Source organism: Hemicordylus capensis, chromosome 1, assembly GCF_027244095.1.
Source record: "Hemicordylus capensis ecotype Gifberg chromosome 1, rHemCap1.1.pri, whole genome shotgun sequence".
NCBI classification, from domain to species: domain Eukaryota; kingdom Metazoa; phylum Chordata; class Lepidosauria; order Squamata; family Cordylidae; genus Hemicordylus; species Hemicordylus capensis.
Window position 1 is genome coordinate 217,259,237 of NC_069657.1, and position 19,421 is coordinate 217,278,657.

Below are 19,421 nucleotides of genomic sequence, written 5' to 3' on the forward strand. Positions count from 1 at the left end.
CCAATAATTATGGGGCTGCGGGGGAGGGGGGAGGAAACAAGTATGCAAAACAAATTTCAGATGGGTTGTATCCAAAGGAAGTTAGACATGATTAAGGTCCATGATTAATTGACTGGCATTACGTTATCATGATAAAAACAGGTTGCTCACCTTTAACTTATGATCTGGTAGTTATCGGTTGTATTTCTAAGGAATGGGTTCTGTGCCACCGCTAGCTCGTGATGCCCACTCTGCCTCGCACATATTTCATGCTTTGATTGAAATTGGCAGTAGCGGGCACCCAGGGGCGTAGCTAGCCTGCCGGTGGCCCGTGTGTGGCCACCCTGATAGCCCCGCCCCTGATGTCAGACACAAGGGGTAGCCACGCCCCGCATCTGACGTGGAGGCGTGGCCTGGCTCCCGAACGGAGCCTCGAGGCTCTGTTCGGGACTCAGGAGTCAGCTCAGTTGTAACTGCTGAAGGGGCCGCGCGGCCCCTTCGGCAGTTAGAAGGCTGGTGCTGCTTTCGCAGCACAGCCTGCTCCTGGGCTGTGTTGCGAACGCAGCACTAGTCTTAGCTCCTGAAGGGGCCACGTGGTCCCTTCAGGAGCTAGTTAAGCTGGTGCTGCGTTTGCAGCGCGCAGCCAGGAGCGACTCTTCCCTGCCTTTGCATGGAAGAGCCGCTCCTGGCTGGCGCTGCAAACGCAGCACCAGCCTTAGTTTAGTTCCCAAAGGGGCTGCGCGGCCCCTGCTCGGGAGCTAAACTACCACCCCCGCGTCTGACGTCAGACGCGGAGGGCGTGTTGGGGCTGCTCTTGCGGCTCCTGATTGGTCACCGGCCCAGGTTTTTTGAACCCGTTGGCCCAATGGTGGCTCTGCCCCTGGGGGCACCATTTTCTCAATTTCTGGCAGACCGCCATCTCCTGATGATCTTACAGTGTCTCTATTTGGTTGTTTTCCATTTATCACTGTACTACTGCTGTTGCGGGGAGATTCGGGAGGGTCTGAGGAATACAACAGATCTCTACCAGATCGTAAGTTACAGGTAAGCAACCTGTTTGTCTGGATCGTGATCCGTTGCATTCCCAAGGAATGGGTCATTAGCCAGCTTTCTACTATGGTGGCAGCACAGTAGTCCCTAAAGCCTATGGAGGCACCCTTTAAAAAATACTCCTCCCAAAATCTGTCTGCTCAGCAGATCGCTGGCATACTGCCTAATAAACAGCTGTTGTGAGGACCATGTGGCAGCCATGCAAATATCAGCAATAAGGATTCCAGATAGATGGGCTGCTGAGGATGCGTATGCGCCCGTATAGTATGTGGTAGATCTACACTCTGCAGCTTATATGCTCCAACAATCAATGTGCGAGTCTTTGTTGGGATATTGGCTCTCCCTTGGCTCTACCCTTATAGGCCACAAACAGCTTCTTTGTCCTCCTAATATTCTTGGTTGCTTCCAGATAGTACAGCAGAGAACATCTCACATCCAGAGAATGCAGTGCCTTCTCCAATGATGTCTCTGTTGGAAGTGAAGGACTTTGCGCTGTCTCTTGTCTCAAAAACAGTGGAGGACAGACTAGTGAGTCAAAGGGCTAGAGGGTCAAGACACTGGTCATCCCTTCTCTACTGCTCTGACACTATCCCTTTGGAATGTAGATTGCTACTCTCAGGGACACTTCCTTCCTTCCTGCCTTTGCACTTCCTCTTATCTTCTCTTCCTCTTCCTTCTACCTTGCAACATGCAAGCTCCTCTCCCCTGTACCATGTGTGCAGAGATGCAGAATCCATCTGCATCCAGATAGATAGATAGAGACCCTAACTCCTCACTTTCCTATCTAGAATGGAGTTCTCTAATAAATACCACTTATATTGATTTGAAACTAGGAGCTGGTTCAAGTTACTTTACTCTCAGCATACACGCATGCCTAACTAAATCTGCTGTGTTGTGCCTCTGTGCACTTTACTATAATGAAAAAGGGTTTCTCTTACCAGAGAGAATTCCCAACAGTCTCTGGCTTCTGGAAAAAGGTTGGCAGGATAATAATCTTGGTTTAAATGAAACTCCGTCACTATTTTAGGACGGAACTGTGGATCCAGTTGCATGACTACCTTTTGTGGATAGAACTGAGTATAAGGTATGTCCATACACAATGCTGTCAGCTCACTAACACGTATCGTAGTTGTAACTGCTATAAGGAACACCATCTTCATGGTGACCCACTTTAGTGAAGTCTCACTCAGAGACTCAAAAGGCTTTCCCATGAGAGATGACAAACTCCACTGCTGCAATGGTTTTCTTATTGGCGGATATAAATTGTTCACACCCTTCAGAAATGTTTTGCAGGCTGGTTGGGAGAAAACAGTGGCGCCATCCCATCCCTTATGCTTTGATTATACAGCAGACAGATGTACCTTAAGGGATACATTTGCCAATCCCATAACCTTTAAAGCAGTCATATAAAGTAATACTTGTCTCAGTGTTGCTTTGCCAGAAATGAAACTATGCTTACAAGCATGCTCCTTGAATCTTTTCCACTTGAAGCCATAGTTCCTTCTGGTTGACGGCCGTCTATTGTTAATTAGAATTTTCCTAAGAAGCCAATTGTCTATGCTATCATCAGCAGAGTCCTTAAATCCGGATGCTGGTCCGCTCCACTGTCCTCCACCAGGCGATCTGGTCTTTGAGGAACTCTGTGGTAAGTCCCCTTTGAGAGTTTGAGAAGCGGTGCAAAACATGGCTGGAGAGGCCACCACAGTGTCACCAACTGTCTCATCCCAAATAATTTGTCACAGTTGATAAGTGGCTGATGCAGAAATAGGTACAGGAGTCCTTTGTTCCACGTATGTTGGAACACATCTCCCAATGATCTTCTCCTGACAGCGGCACATGAACAATATCTCAGACACATTTTGTTGGTAGCAATCGCAAACATGTCCACAGTTGGATGTCCCCATAAGTCGAACACTCATCTCAGATACATGTAGTGGATCTCCCATTCGTGGTGCTGGTAATGCTGCATGGAATGGCTGAGGTCGTCTGCCAGTACACTGTCCACTCCCCAGATATGAAAGGTCAGAGGGTAAACACTGTGACAAATGCACCAATCCCATATCTGTAGACTCAAGGTACAAAGGGAGTGGGAGACAGTCCCCCCCACCCCGTCAGTTGACGTACGCTATGGCTGTAGTGTTGTTGAGTTGGAACTGCACCACCCTGTTGCATAGCAGAGGCTCAAATGCCTTCAAAGCACGAAGCACGTGCAAGGCAGAGTGGGCGTTCACAAGAAGCTAGTCAATCTACCTGCAAGGTCCCTGCGCAGGCTCAGAACCCATTCCTTAGGAATGCAATGGATCACGATCCAGATCTCATTTATTTCAGAAGTGTTTAGTCATGACTAGCTGTATTTGGATACAAACCAATAAATTCAGCAAAGATTACAGTAAGTATATTCTTACAAAGCCATTTATCTTGAAAATATGTATCTATGAAGTTGTTTCCCACTTGAGTTGCTCAAATCAAATCAAATCAATCTTTATTACAGTCACAGACCAGCATAAAGTACATTTTAAAATCTAAGTAGCAATAGATTTTAACTCTAAGACATACTACTATCATAAGATGGTTTAAAATATACAATAAGAAATATAAAATACGCTAAAATACATTACTAGCATAAAATGATTTAAAATATAAAATATAGGCATGAGACTGCACTAAAAATCTAGCTATGGTTGTAATAAGAGACATAGTAGACGCTGGGCTACATTTTACTACTAGCATAAAATGATTTAACTACAGCCGCAATAAGAAGCATAGGAATAAACCATGTAGCAGTACCCTAGATCACGTTGCGTGCTTATAAAGTAAGAAAAGATTTTTAAAGATTTGAAATATATAAAATCATGGCAGTCATCACTAAAATAATAAGAGCTAATATGCGCTAAAAAGATATAATGTAATATACACAGAAATATAAACCAGTGAAGTAGTAGACAGGAAGTTGTCGGTCTATAGGTTGTAGGGCAACCTAAGGCAGTAGCTGTGGCTGTCCTTTAGTTCAACGAGGTGGGCTCTGGGCTCACATGGCAGGTGATCACATGGCAGGTGATATCTGCCGGATATTAATCACTGTCATACAGAACCTGGTGACACTGTAGGTGGCAGCAGGGTTGCTATCGGAGAGCAGCAAAGAGGTGTAAAACTGGTCTGTTCACCCAGGATAGCCATGTAATAGTGATAAGATGAGGGAGGCACGGATGTCCCTGTAGAACAGGCACTGCAGAAGAATGTGTCCTGAATGGGCACTTGTGCTCTGAGCTTGGGATCTTCCTATAGCGACCTTCAAGCACAGCTGAGGGAAGCACTTGAGTTGCTTATTTAAACGCTTGATCTTATCTTTTGCTTTCTCCTTCCACTTTCCCTCCATTCCTGTCTCCCAAAAACCCTCCAAGGCATTAAAAAAACAATTGGCTGTATTATTTTTAAGAGAGTTCCAAAACGGTATAATCTTAGCTTTTCTAAGATAAGAATTTGCCTTGGAGGCCACCAGGTACAGGGTGGCAGAGGCAATGTACATAATTTGCTCATCTAATCAGTATATCACTTGTGGCATCATAACACTGTTTGTACTACATGCCATCAACAGTGAACAACAACCAGAGTTAGTGGATTCAAACCCCTGATCAGTCACAAAGCTTACTGGTGACCTTGGGCCATTATCACTCAGCCTAACATCTCTCACAGATTTGTGAATAAAAGGACAGATGTGGGAGAAGGAGACTATATATGCCATATATGAACTCTTTGGACAAAAGGCGACATATAAATGAAACAGATGTCGTAAACAGATAAGGAGACTGAATATAATTTACCTGTGGAATACTCCACTGCCATTGTCCTGGAAGACACTGTGCAGGAGCCTAAGATAGTTGAAAACAAAAGTGTTGTACAATAGTTCATGGTCAAAACTAAAAATCCAAGCATGTACACAGTTTATAAAATAAATGCTGAAGGCATTAATGATAATATAGCAAAGCAAAAAACAGCGGCCAATATCCTGACCAACAAAGTGCCAGTGCTGTGGATGTGCCAATGTTGCAGATGAATTCTAGATTAATGCAGTTCTGGCATTCACTGGGAGGAGAGGAGTAATTTCAACAAACTCTCCTTTCCTCAGACGCTGTCTGTGTCATCCAAAAATATGTCCCTAAGGGTTGTGCAACCCCCAGGGGCCTATTTTCAGTGATGCAGATGGCTTCTGGACAAGGGGATATAGTGGAAATCCTGCCCCTGCACTGTGCAACAAATGAGAGTACCAGAGCTGATCTCATCCACAACCCTGGAACATCTCACGAAGCACTGATGCTTCACTGGTTAAGATGTCAGCTAGTAACAAAAGCCAAGTAGACATATTTATAATTCTTTACCACTGTTCTCCTTTTATAATACAGAATAATGAACACAAGTAATCACAATCCAAACTATATACAATTTCACTTTATTTGGTGCCATGTTCTTGCCAACAGAATCTTAAATTTTTACCTGATAATGATAAGTAGGCTGTTGATAAACAGGCTGGGCTACCATGACAGGGGAACTGGAAATAGAACGTGACTTTAAAAGAGAGAAGATTAATCAAAATCTTACTGAGATATCTTCAGGTGTTTTTTTAAAAAAAAGTTTACTAAGACAATACTTTAAGAGCTCCACTAAAACACAAGATAGTTTTTTTAACAAATCAGTTGCATGAAATGAGAAGTCAGAAGCACCAGAACGGCTTCCATAGTCCTCTTTCTCCTCCAGTGCAAATTCCCTCCCCCCTTTTAATCACGCATTAATCAAAGCACTGATCATGATTAATCAAAGCATTAATCATGGTATAGTGTTAAATCTATACCAACACGAATGATAATCATGATAACACTGCCAGAATATGAAATCAGAATTTGAAGGTTTCAAATTCTCTAGTTTCAAGCTAACATAATTAACATTAGAGTTACTGTGTAACACCATAATCAGTGTAACACTATGATGAATACTAAAATAGAAGGAAAATTTGCATTGGTGGAACAGGAAACGAACCTACATGGCACTTCTGATCTGTTAACCATAGCTCAAAGACTGGGAAACCACTATGTCTGGACATTCAGCCAAAATCTGGAAAATGCTAATAGAATTCCAAAACAGTATATTCAGTCCTCACATTAAGAACACTAAAGCCATCAAATTACATTATATACAGGACCTTATTCCACAAAATATCTGCACAAGACTTTTAAAAATACCATAGAGTTTTGTAGCAAAAGGGAATCTTTTATCTTTTACCTTATCTTTAATGGTTCTCACACAAATTGATCAGGAAATGATACTCAGATTTCCCCTAATTCTGCTAAGGAAAGCAACTCAGGGAAAGATGGATAACATTCATAGTTCACCTATTTATTGTGACCTTCGTCTTGGTGCTCTAGTAATCTTTGCTCTGTAGGAAAATTGAGCACATTTGCCTTTTTAGAGGTGTCAGCTTGTTACAAAATGAATTACTCAAGTTTCTCATGGGCTGATAAGTGATATGGGTGTGGGGCACATCATTCATATGACAGTTTCAATGCAGACTGAAGCTCATTGTAGGCACAGAAACCAAACACTCCATCATATGCAAATGTTTATGGAAATCAGCCCCAAATTAAGTACATTTTTAGCCTACTTTCCAGTAGGCTTATGAGATCACCTGGCGTTCTATGAGTGTGTCCGTCTGTGTGTCCCCACCCCCATTAACTTCGCAACGCCGAGATCAATATAAACCAAATTGGGTACAGGGACACTTCAACAGTGTAGTTTGTGATGATGTCATCCACCTCAATCCAAGATGGTGGACACATAAACCTTTGATGTGTAAGTGGGCTAACTTGTGAACTGCCTAACCGTTTTGAAGCAAATTTGCTACAGCTGTAGGGACACATCGCGTGTGTCAAATGGCATGGAGTGTGATGATGTCATCCACTCCCATTCAAGATGGTGGCCACATGAACATCTGAGGCACAAGTGGGCTAATTTGTGGACTGCCTAACCCATTTGAACCAATGGGTTAACATTCGCAGTGAGTGACACACAGGCACACCTCAATTGCATAGTTTGTGATGATGTCATCCACATCAATTCAAGATGAGGATGCGTAAACTTTTGAGGCGCATGTGTGCTAACCTGTGAATTGCTTAACCGTTTTGAAGCAAATTTGCTACAGCTGTAGGGACACATAGGGATGCCCTAATGGTGTTGTCTGTGATGACGTCATCCACTCCTATTCAAAATGGTGGCCGTGTGAACATCTGAGGCGCAAGCGGACCAATCTGTAGACTGCCTAATCCTTTCGAACCAAATTTGGTACAATTGCAGTGAGTGACACACAGAGACACCTCAATGGCATAGTTTGTGATGATGTCATCCACACTGATTCAAGATGGTGGACATGTAAACTTTTAAGGCACGTGCATTAACTTGTGGACAGTCTAACTGATTTGAACCAAATTTGCTACAGCTGAATAGACACACTGGGATGCACCAATGGTGTAGTTTATTGATGATGTCACCCACCCTGATCCAGGATGGCAGATGCATAAACATTTGAGGTGCAAGTGCACTAACTTGAAGACTGTTCTAATCGATTTGAACCAAATTTAGAACAGCTGTAGTGAGTAACACACAGGGACACTTCGATGGTGCAGTTTGTAATGACGACATCCACCCTGATCCAGATGGTGGACACATGAATGTTTGAGGCTCAAGAGAGCTAACTTGTGGACCTTGATTTGCACCAAATTTAGTCCAGATGTAGAAACCAGTGAAAGGGAAAGTAGGCTGATTAGTTCTTCCTAGAACAACTTGTTCCCCTTGTTCCTGTATTCATAAAGTCTCCCTTTAAAAAGCTATGGAGTTATCAGGTTAGGAACATATCTGTTATTTTTTTAAAAAATCAATGTTTAAAGGTAGGGCAGCATCCATAGTATTGCTTGTGCAACAAAGATCAATAGAAGGCCCCTTCTCCACTCCTTTCTTCCCTACCGAGTCTATCCTTTATTCCCTGAAAAGCCATGCCTTCAATGGCATGTGATGTGACATCACATCACAGGGGACTGCACAGGAAAAGGGGTGAGGAATTTGAGAAACCATGAGAGGCATGGCTCTGCTCCTAAACCATGGCTTTTCAAGGGGTTCAGGGTAAGCTCAGTATGAAGGAAAGGGTGGGGAAAGTGCTTTCCATTGACACATGTTGAGCTGGAAAAATTGTGGATGCTACCCAGTGAATCTCTCAGATTAAGACAGGGGTTATAATTCAGGGTTATATGCTTGTTCATCCCACTTCCCCAAATTCTGTTTTTCAGTCTCAGGGAAATTGACCACAATGTCTAAAATAAAGCAGTATTTTAAAAGAAAGGAAAAACTTCATTTAGTTGCTAGTAGACAGCAGAACTGCATCTCTCACAAACGCTTCTCTGGAACAGTGGTATGCAATCAAGTTGCACAGTGGCAACACTATTTGCTATAAATTTCTTCTGATGACTAATTAGGGTGACACTGAAAAACTTTATTTTACACAGCACAGGAAAATCAAGCAAAAAGTAGCAAAGACCCCTTTATGAGTTAGACAGCTATCAGCACAACAGATACACCAGGATTGCCCTATAATCTTATTTTTACAAATGTAAGATGTCACTTACAGGCCATGGCTGTGGAACAGAAGCAACTTCAGGAGTATGAAAATAAGCTACTCCATTGTGATATGTGTAAGGATATCCAGTTGAAGTGGTCAAGTACATTGTTCCAGCTGCTGGCATTATACTGGACCCTAAAATAAGCAGTGACAGTAAAAACCACAAGCATTTTGTATATCAAAGATAACACAATAATGAGAACATTAAAAAAAATTAAGTTAGAGAAAATTCTAATAGATATTGGCACTGGTGGAGCCACCATAGTGCAAACAGGTCCGAATAGCATGGGCCCCTGTACTTCAAGGGCCACACCCTGTTCCCCAGCCACACCCACAACATCAGACGTCGGGCATCATTTGCTCGCAAACAGGGCTGCGCACCCCGTTTGCGAGTAAAATCCGGCCAGTGCCGCGTTCACAGCACGGCCAGAGCGGCTCTCCTTGCTTTTAAAAGGGGGCTTTAAATGGCGCCCATGCCATCTGCGTGCCGATGCCACACAAGGGATGCTGGGGGAAGCATCCCGTCGCTGCGGCGGGACGGTTTAAAGGAGATAGTGGCATGGGCTGCCACTTTCACTGCAATGCTTTTCTCAGAACAGTGCCACGATGGGGCTGCGCAGGGTGGCAGAGGCTTCCAGGAGGGGCAGGTATGACCTGCCCGCCTCCTTTTAAAGGAACCCCTTGCCCCACGCTGAAACATTTCGGCTACAGGGAGCCAAAGCATTTTGGCACCTTGGAGAAACTCTTTAAGTGACTTAGGGGACTGCAATGGGTAGGAAGGGGTAGAAAAGCAGCAATCTTCAGAACATATAATTTGCTAATTACTAAATTAGAAAAAGTGTTTAAAAATTCAATTCACTGCAATTTAAATTAATGTAATATACACAACACTTTCAAAAGAAGAGAAAAGGTTCTATGAAACTGACTAATGCAATGAAAATAAAGCCTGAACCATCATCTGCAGGCATGTGCTTCGGCCAAAGTCAGGTGCCTGACACCATCTTGAACATGAAAAGGCCATTTTTCTTAAGAAATTTAATGCCCCTAAAAAGTAAGTGGAATGCTCAAATGTACAAACAAGGTATAGCCCAGCCTTTTCTAATGCATTCAAAATTTCGACAAAATTGAGGGAAAAGCAAGCAAGCAAGCAAGCAAATACATACGAGGAATCCCTACTTGTTGTTTTCTTATTGCTGGACCAATATTCAGTTTCTTATCCTTATAATTTAGTTTTTCAGCCTAAACAAAAGCAAATACATATAATTATATCATTATAATTTTGGTTACAAATGGAAGTTCAAACAAACTGACAATAGCAATTCAACAAGTTTTTTCAGATCTCTTACATCACCTCAAATCTTAAAGGAAATACTATTACTACTATTATAAATATCTATATACCACTTTTCAACAAAACGATTCTCAAAGTGGTTAACATAGCAAATAAAATGAAAAGATGGTTCCTTGTCCCAAATGGGCTAGCAATCTAAAAAGAGACACAAGGGTGACACCAACAAACACCTCTGGAGAAATGCTGGGCTAGGTCAAACAGGAACAATTTCTCTTTCTTAAATATAAGAGACCCACCACTTTGAAGGGGTATCTCTTTGATCAGTTAGCAGAGAAATTTGGTCTTCATCCATATATATTACAGTCTTAATCCTTTACTTTGTATCAAGATACTGTAAAAACTTTTCTGACATTAACAAATACATGTTTCAATAATTGAACCAGTTGGACTTCCCTACTACTTGATTTTGAGAATTCTTAATTCAAACACAATTGATATCTTTTTTCTTTTTGTCTTTTAAGTAAAACAAATAGAGGCTATTCACACGAGCAGCCCTATCCGGGTTTGTGCAGCACTACCGCTGCAGGGCTGCTCATGTTGAGGCCAATCCTAGCGCTGCCCCACCAGGTAGCCTAGGAATTTCCCCTGGGCTACTACTGGGGTAGAAGGGCGCAAGCTATCTCAGAAAATATCATGCACCTGGTAACCTGCAATGCATAATGGGGAGCTGTTTACTTTGTATCATGGGGTTCAACATAAGCAGGACTATCAAGGGCCCTGTGAAGAGAAGAAGCCACAGAGGCAAAATGTCTCCATCACCACCACCTCCTGATGCTGCTCCTTTTGCAGCTGGTACTGGGCCTCTCTTCCTCTCACAAAGGCCAGCAGAATCATCAACTGCCCTGTGAGGAGGACAAGGAGATGCAGCCATTAAAGTGAGCGGGGAGTGGGGGAAGGGACCAATATTGTTTTAATGATTTGCTATTTTTATTGATTTTACATACACACCTCTGAGAGCCTTGTTGGCTGAAGTGTGGGATGGTGGTGAACATATGTTTTAAATAAATGATGATATTATAATAATAATAATAATAATAATTATTATTATTATTATTATTTTACACAGTCAGACAGGTGTTATTGACTGGTTTGTTTTATCCAGACATTGAGTCCTTCCCAAGGACCTGGGATGCCAGAATTTTATTGTCAATTGTTATAGATATCGTCGCAGAATATAGGCTGTTCCCAGTAAAGCTGCTGTTTGTAATTGGCTGATGGTGATTTCTGTGGCCCCTATGGTGTTGAGGTGCTCTTCAAGGTCTTTTGGAACTGCACCCAGGGCGCCAATTACCACTGGGATTATTTGGGTCTTTTTCTGCCACAGCCTTTCAATTTCCATTTGTAGATCTTCGTATTTGGTGATTTTTTCTATTTCTTTTTCTTCTATTCTGCTATCCCCTGGTATTGCTATGTCGATTATTTTCACTTGTTTTTCTTTCTTCTCAACTACAGTTATATCTGGTGTATTGTGTGTGGCAGATGTTTGTCTGTTTGTAGTCGGAAGTCCCATAATATTTTTACATCTTCATTTTCTTCAACTTTTTCAATTTTATGGTCCCACCAATTTTTGGCTACAGGTAGCTTGTATTTTTTGCAGATGTTCCAGTGTATCATCCCTGCTACTTTGTCATGCCTTTGTTTGTAGTCAGTCTGTGTGATCTTTTTACAACAGCTGATTAGGTGGTCCACGGTTTCATCTGCTTCTTTACAAAGGCGGCACTTGCTGTTTGTGGTGGATTTTTTGACTTTTGCTCTTATTGCATTTGTTCTTAGTGCCTGTTCTTGTGCAGCCAGTATTAAACCCTTTGTTTCTTTCTTCAAGTTGCCATTCTTAAGCCATTGCCAGGTCTTGGTGATGTCTGATTTTCCACTTATATTGTGCAAATATTGACCATGCAGTGGCTCCTTTTTCCATTTTTCTGCTCGGTTCTTGACTTGTTCTTTCTTGTAGGCCTGCTTTGTTTCATTGGTGTTGAATAGTTTCGCATTATTGACCATTTGAAGTGCATCTTCTTCACTGTGCTTGATATATTCTTCAAGGCCTCTTTTCTCCTACTCTACTGTTTGATGGACTTGCAGCATTCCTCTTCCACCTGAGCTGCGAGGGAGGTATAGCCTATTGACATCACTGCGGGGGTGCAGAGCATGATTGATGGTCATGATTTTCCTGGTCTTACGATCTAGCGTCTCTAGCTCTGCCTGGGTCCAGTCTATTATTCCTGCAGTGTATCTGGATAACAGGTATAGCCCAGGTGTGTATGGCTTGTATGGTGTTCCCACCATTGAGTTTGGACTTGAGGATTTTTCTAACTCTCCTGATGTATTCACTTCCTATTTTTCTTTTAACTTCAGTGTGTGCGATGTTATCAGCCTGGAGAATGCCCAAGTATTTGTAAGGTTCTTTCTCTTCCAGGTTCTTGATCTTGCTTCCATTGGGTAGTTCTATTCCTTCTGTTTTTGTTATTTTTCCTCTGTTCATTATTAATGTAGCACACTTATCTAGTCCAAACTCCATTGCTATATCGCTACTGAATATACGGACAGTGTTTAGCAGTGATTCAATTTCTGACTGAAACTTCAGATCGTCCATGTACAGCAGATGGTTGATTTGACTTGATGTTTTAGATGTTTGTTATCCGAGGCCTGTTTTGTTGAGTATTTGTGAAAGTGGGGTCATGGCGATTACAAACAACAGAGGGGATAGTGAGTCCCCTTGGAAAATGCCTCTTCTAATGCTAACCTTTCCAAGTGTCTCGCCATTGATTGTTAACTGTGTAATCCACATGCTCATTGCTTTTTTAATAAATATCTGAATGTTTTTGCTGACACCAGTTGTTTCTAAACATTTTAGTATCCATGTGTGAGGCAATGAATCGAAGGCTTTCTTGTAGTCAATCCATGCAACACTTAGATTGCTTTTTCTTCTCTTGCAATTTTCTAAAATCATTTTGTCAATCAGCAGCTGGTCTTTTGTGCCTCTGGTGTTCGGCCAATTTCCTTTCTGTTCAACTGGAAGCTGTTAGTTAATAAGTGTTGCATCACTTCATCTGCTATTATTCCAGTTAATAATTTGAACATGGTTGGCAGACAGGTTATCGGTCTATAATTACTTGGAACTGCACCTTTTGCTGGGTCTTTCATGATGAGATGAGTTTTCCCAGTTGTTAGCCATTGTTCAATATCACCTCCTTGCAAAATGTGATTGAACTGTTTTGATAGTTGTTTATGAAGGCTTGTTAGGTGTTTAAGCCAAAAGCCGTGCAGTTCATCGTCGCCTGGAGCAGTCTAATTTTTAATTCTCTTTCTCTTTCACATTAATTCTGGTGTTATTATTAGGTCTTGCATTTGTTGGTTACATTTTTTGACCTCTTTCATCCAGCCTGCTTTTTTATTATAATCTATTGGATTGTCCCATAATTTCCCTCAGAATTGCACTGTTTCTTCTTTATTGGGTGTTTCTACGTTTCTTGCAGTTTCTCCTTCTATGCTTTGGTAGAAACATCTCTGATTCGACTGGAATTGGAGATTCTGCCTGTGTTGTGTAGTTCTGGCTTCATATCTGCTAATCTTCTTTGACACTGCTGTTATTTGCTGCTTTATTATTTCCAGGACTTCTCTAATTTTCCTTGAATCTAGGTGGTATTTTTGGATCAGATACTGTTTGGTGTTTTTATTCTTCAGCTTCTTGTCTTTCATATCTTTCAATTTACTAGCATCTGATCTAAGCCTGGAGATTTTATTTTCTAATCTAATCTTCCATTTAGGTGATGTACTACTTTCTTTTTTGACAGGTCCATTGATCTTATATCCGAGCTCTTGTGTTGTTATTGTTGCTGCACTGTACATTAGTTGGTTTGTTTCTTGCAAATTCTTGGTTGTTATTTCTGCAAGTGCAGCATTGACATCTTTTAATACCTGAGCAAATTGTTTTTTGGCAACTGTTTTTAGAGCTGAAAGTCGAACCCTGGTGGTTGCTTGGTTCATGTGCTCAGTTATTTTTTGCTTTAGTTCTTGTTGCTTTCCTGTTAAATGGCATTTGGGTTTTTGAGGTGAAGGCAAAGGGGAGGTTGCCTGGTTTTGATTTTGAAACAGTTCAGCAACAGTGGCATCCTCTATTTCCAACACCTCCTCCACCTGCGCCTGAGCAACTGCTTCAGTTGGTGGTAATTCTTCTTCCATATCTTGAGCCTGTGTTGCTCTTTGCAGTTCTTCCAGCTCAACTCCTGTGAATACTTTATTTCTTATTATGAAAAAATGCAGGCTTGCTGTGCAACAATGTGACTACTTGCAAGATATATTCTTGAATACTGTAATCATATACAGTTTAGCTAAACTCCCCTCCACCAGCACCACTGTTCTGATGAAAATCTGAACAAAATCTGAACAACTTAGAGCTGCTTTAAAGTGAACATAAAAATGATAGGAGATCCTATCACAGAACTTCAGGATTCTATATAGCTAAGGGCCAAACTAAAAATGGTATAATTTGGTTTAGTGCTTTAAAAGAACACTAGTTTTATAAACCCATAGAGTTTTATAAATCCATGGAAATCCAATCCCGAATTTCCCAGGTCATGTGTCCTTTCAGCCTGAGGGCCAAACTACAGAAGATACTAAAGGTGGTGTTGTACTTCTGCCTTAAATTATGTTGATAGACAGAAAGACAAAAATTTAAAACAGTAGGCATTGAGGAGGGTCTGGACTAGGTCCTCAGCAGCTGGTGTGTAGTAGGACCTACCCCGCTCCACTCTACAGCCCCACCCAAACCCATCCTCCCTTCAACTGCTGTTTTCCCCAAGGAAGTTGCGCGAGCCAAAAATAACAAGAAAGGGACATGGTAAGGACTGGAGAGGAATTAAGATCTTTAAAAAGGGGTCTCTTTCCTAGCATTTCAGATCACTTAATTGTGAGCATGCTGCAGAGGAACAGGAAATTCCATTATCTACTGGACAAGGGTCCATCAGCTACAGGGGCTGTATACAAGACAGACCAGTACACCAAGAAAAGCAATAACATCTCTCTTTACAATAACTGTACTTGCTAATTGCTAAAGGAGAAGAATACAGGGCAGTGGTTTCCAAACTGTTCTGGGGAATCCTGTGTGGGTGGCTGGGTGTGTCCTTGGAATCTTAGCTAAGGTTGTCATTAATCCCAAATGTATATACTGATAAACCTTTCTCATCATAATGTATGTGTTATGTGGGAGAGAGGGGAGTAGATCATTCACTTTTAAATTGAGAAGCATATTCATTTCTTTTAATATTGTACTTGGTAGTCCCATGCTTATGAGGCCAACTACACAAAGAAGAGATCTCTGCATAGTAACATGTTACTGAGAGCCAGCGTGGTGTAGTGGTTAGAGTGCTGGACTAGGACCGGGGGGACCCGAGTTCAAATACCCATTCAGCCATGAAACTAGCTGGGTGACTCTGGGCCAGTCACTTCTCTCTCAGCCTAACCTACTTCACAGGGTTGTTGTGAAAGAGAAACTTAAGTATGTAGTACACCACTCTGGGCTCCTTGGAGGAAGAGAGGGATATAAATGTAAAATAATAGTAATAATAATAATAATAATAATAATAATAATTGCAAAGCCCCTCTTTTCAAATGTTAAAAGCAAATGGTAATGTTAATTTATATTACTACTACCAATCTATATACAAATATAAAATAATTTTACCTCTTGTAAAATTTTTTGCGCATCTTCCTGAGTTTCAAATGTGATAAAACCATATCTAAGGAAAACAGCACACATTATTTTTCTTAGCACACAGTATATGATATTTGTAAACTTTCCAAACAAGATTTGCCCCTGCTTTACTTTCACATAACAAGAGGCCATTTATTTGATGAGAACTAAAAAACAAAGGTCTCTGAATGCTATGTATCAGAATATTATACGTACTGCATTGTTCATCAAACAGCCCTACATTTTTTAGTTTATTATGTAAAATAATAAATTGCAGACCTCAAAACTTGTATTTGCCAGCAGCCTGGACAAAACTAACTCCTCCGGGAAACCATAAAACACATTTAATTGTTTCAAAGAAACACCCAAATATATTTGCCATTTTTATTATTCATATTTCATCTAACAATAAAGTAAAATTAATACTGTAGAAAACTATGTAGATTCATGACATAGTTATATGAAGGCTGTGGGTTGTGGCACATAAACCAACTAAACTAGTAATTTTACTTAGGTCTGTGGAATGTGGATCTGGATTTTGATACCTTTGCCATATTTTCAAATTGATATTAAAGGCCTGCCACCTTCTGACTTGGTTGTCCTGAGAGTTTGAGCTCAAAACTAACACAAAGCTGTTAGAAAAGGCTTATAGGCTGCTGAATCATATAAGGGCTATTTGTTGTGTCGGATCTGACAGAGCTGTTGGATCAGATAGTGCTGATGTCGGATCTAATAAGACATAACAGCAGGGAGCCTCTATCATGTTGGAATTATCAGAACACATCTCTGTTCTGCAGGGTTTTCCCTGCCCCTACCATGTCCCAACCTGGATTGCAACCCCCCCCCCCCATTACCATGGCTGCTATGTGCCTTAGAAGGGAGTTAGTGCCAATATAGTCCACAAAGGATATAAACTGTAGCCAGAAACACAGAACCTCTGCATTATATGACAGAACTCATGCACTTTGTGAAAACACAAGGTGTGGTGGAGAAACCAAAGGGGAGAATCGTATATTGGTAGACCAATTGCCCCAAGGTGAAGTGCAGGAACTTCCTGTGTTTGGGGCAAATTTCTATCTGAAAGTGTCTTTCATGTATAAGGTCACCAATCATTCTTCTTCTGCTAAGAGAGGGAGGATGCCTTGTAAAGTGACCATTCAGAATTTCTTTGGGTGGATGACTCGTTGAGCCAGCCTAAGTCTAGGATTGGATGGAGGCCCTGTCTCTTTTGGGAACTTGAAAATGCCTGCCCCTTCCTTTGTTCTTTTAGAGAGACTTGTTCTATCGCTTCTTTCTGTTAGAGATCTTCTACTTCTTTTCTTAAAGTCGGAGTTACAGGGTCTATTTTACCCCTGAAAAGGTAGGAATATTGGTGAATTCAACTGCATATCTGGTGGAGATGATAACCAACACCCAAATGTCGTATGTGATGTGATGCCAAGTTGGAGATAAAGGGGAGAGTCTGATGGAAGAAAGGTCTGCAGAAATAGGTGAATGGAAAGGTGGGGAAGCTAAAGCTGCTGCTTTGATTGGTACTGGTTTTTAGATTTCTGCTGTTGTTTCTAGTTTTGGCCATAGGGACGTGTGGGATTGTACTGGAAGGGCCTTCTGTAGCCTTTGTGGTCTGACTTATTGTATTAGAACTTTTGTTTCCCATACTTTCTGAATAATTGTGAATAAGACTGTGGTGTAGAGGAAAATGTAAATGTCTTAGCCATGTATTTAGATTTTTTAATCTTTTCCATGGTATCATCCATTTGGGAGCTGAAAAGGCTGCCACCGCCGAATGGGAAGTTCTGTATTTTTTCTTTCATGCCTGATTGAAGATTTGAAGATCATAGCCAAAAATGACATCGAAGAGCAATGGCTCCCACTAGCAAATGAGATTCTATTTGTTAGATGTTTTGCTGTGCTCAGATGCTGGTTTATGTCTGCTGACTTGAAGAGTATGTCTTTAAACTTTGATTTGAGAGTCTGGGGGGCATCCTTGAGGTCATCTGTAAAGCCTTCTCATATGGAATAATGATATTCTGCCATACAGGCCATGTAATTAGCAATCTTGATGGAGAGGCAAGATACCAAATGGAACCTGTGCCCCTTAGGATCTAGTTTTCTCCCTTCCTTTTCTACTGGGGCTGAATGTTTTCTACCAAATTTGCGAGTCAAGGCACAATCTATGACAAGTGAGTTTGGAGGAGGATGCTTGAAGAGAAAAGTGCAATCCTCTTGTACCCTTTAAAAATCTCAAGTTGTTTAGATGTTGACTGAGGATGAGGGTGCATCCCAGGCAAATTTGGAGGGATTGACAAGAACCAGTAACATTGGTAATGCTGCCAGTTGTGCAGCAGAGTAAGATGACATGAAATAATAAACCGGATAAACAGGTTGCTTACCTGTAACAGATGATCTGGTAGTGGTTCTATACATTCATAAATAGTGGGTTCTGTGCCTGCGCAGATCAGCTTCGGGAAGAATTCATTAGCTCCTCGCGACACCGGCAACTACCCGTTGCATGTGACTGCAGTACCCTCTAGTGGCGGTTGGGCATTTCTTTATTCAGTTTCTTGATGGCCGACATGGCAGCATGGCACATGATGGTACAGTGGCTGGCATATTATGGTACAGTGGCTTGCTACTTCCGCAGTGGGGACGGACGGGCAGGTGTTATGAATGTATGAAATCACTACCAGATCATCTGTTACAGGTAAGCAACCTGTTTATCTGGATAGTGGTTCCATCATTCATAAACAGTGGGTGAATTACGAGCTATCCAGATGGAGGTGAGTGTGCGCTGCAAGTCACTGTAGCACCCTTTTCAGGACCGCACATCCAAACTCTGCAGCAGCCGCTGTCCGTAGATCTATGGCATAGTGCTTTATAAACGTCTGATGTGACGACCAGGTGGCCACTGAACAGATATCACCAAATCGTATGCCCGCCAGGTGTGCCGCAGACGTGGCATAAGCTCTAGTAGAGTGCACCTTAATCGAGGCTGGCGGACTGCCCCCTTGTTGGTCATATGCCATCTTTATCAATTCCACCAACCAAAAAGAGAGTTTTTGGCGGGTAGGTGAATACCCTTTGCATTTCCACTGCAGGTCCACAAATAGCTGAGGTGTTCTACAAATACGTATGGTGGCCTTTAAGTAGTAGAGAAGAACCCTTTGAACATCCAGCAAATGGATCGCACAGTCGAGAGGAGACAAGGGCTCACGGAAAAAGGTAGGCAGCACAATCTCTGTATTTAGGTGAAACTCCGTAACAATCTTAGGTTGGAAGTCAGGATCTAAGTGCATGACAACCCAGTCTGGATAAATCTTTGTATACGGTTCATCTATATGGAGTGCACATAGCTCACTCACATGCCTTGCTGTGGTTATTGCCACTAAAAAGAGTGTCTTTAGAGTCAAGAGCTTCAATGATGTAGTCACCATTGGTTCAAATGGTGGTTCAGTCAACGACAAGAGTACCAAAGAGAGACTCCACTTTTCGGCTGGCAGCCTTACAGGTGGGTATAAGTTATTGATACCTCTCAAAAAGTCCTTACATCTTGGGTGGGTGAAGACCATCTTCCCGTCCCACCCATCATGGTATGCTGATATAGCAGCCATATGTGCTTTAACTGAGACATTTGCCAGGCCACTCTTTTTCAGAGTGGTCAGGTAGAGGAGAACGGCCTTTAGGCTAGCTTCTTT

General features: G+C 41.8%; 1 protein-coding gene across 4 annotated transcripts in view; it reads right to left on the reverse strand.

The window, feature by feature from the left end:
* BOLL (boule homolog, RNA binding protein) overlaps positions 1–19,421 on the reverse strand; it is a 66,204-nt gene that overhangs the window by 10,934 nt on the left and 35,849 nt on the right. For all 4 annotated transcript variants that reach the window (XM_053277719.1, XM_053277709.1, XM_053277727.1 and 1 more), the window contains exons 4-8: positions 15,718–15,772; positions 9,850–9,925; positions 8,694–8,821; positions 5,521–5,592; positions 4,851–4,898 (exon numbers count right to left, since the gene is read on the reverse strand). In XM_053277719.1, coding sequence (XP_053133694.1) covers positions 4,851–4,898; positions 5,521–5,592; positions 8,694–8,821; positions 9,850–9,925; positions 15,718–15,772 — 379 coding nt within the window. The remainder of the gene's footprint in view (positions 1–4,850; positions 4,899–5,520; positions 5,593–8,693; positions 8,822–9,849; positions 9,926–15,717; positions 15,773–19,421) is intronic.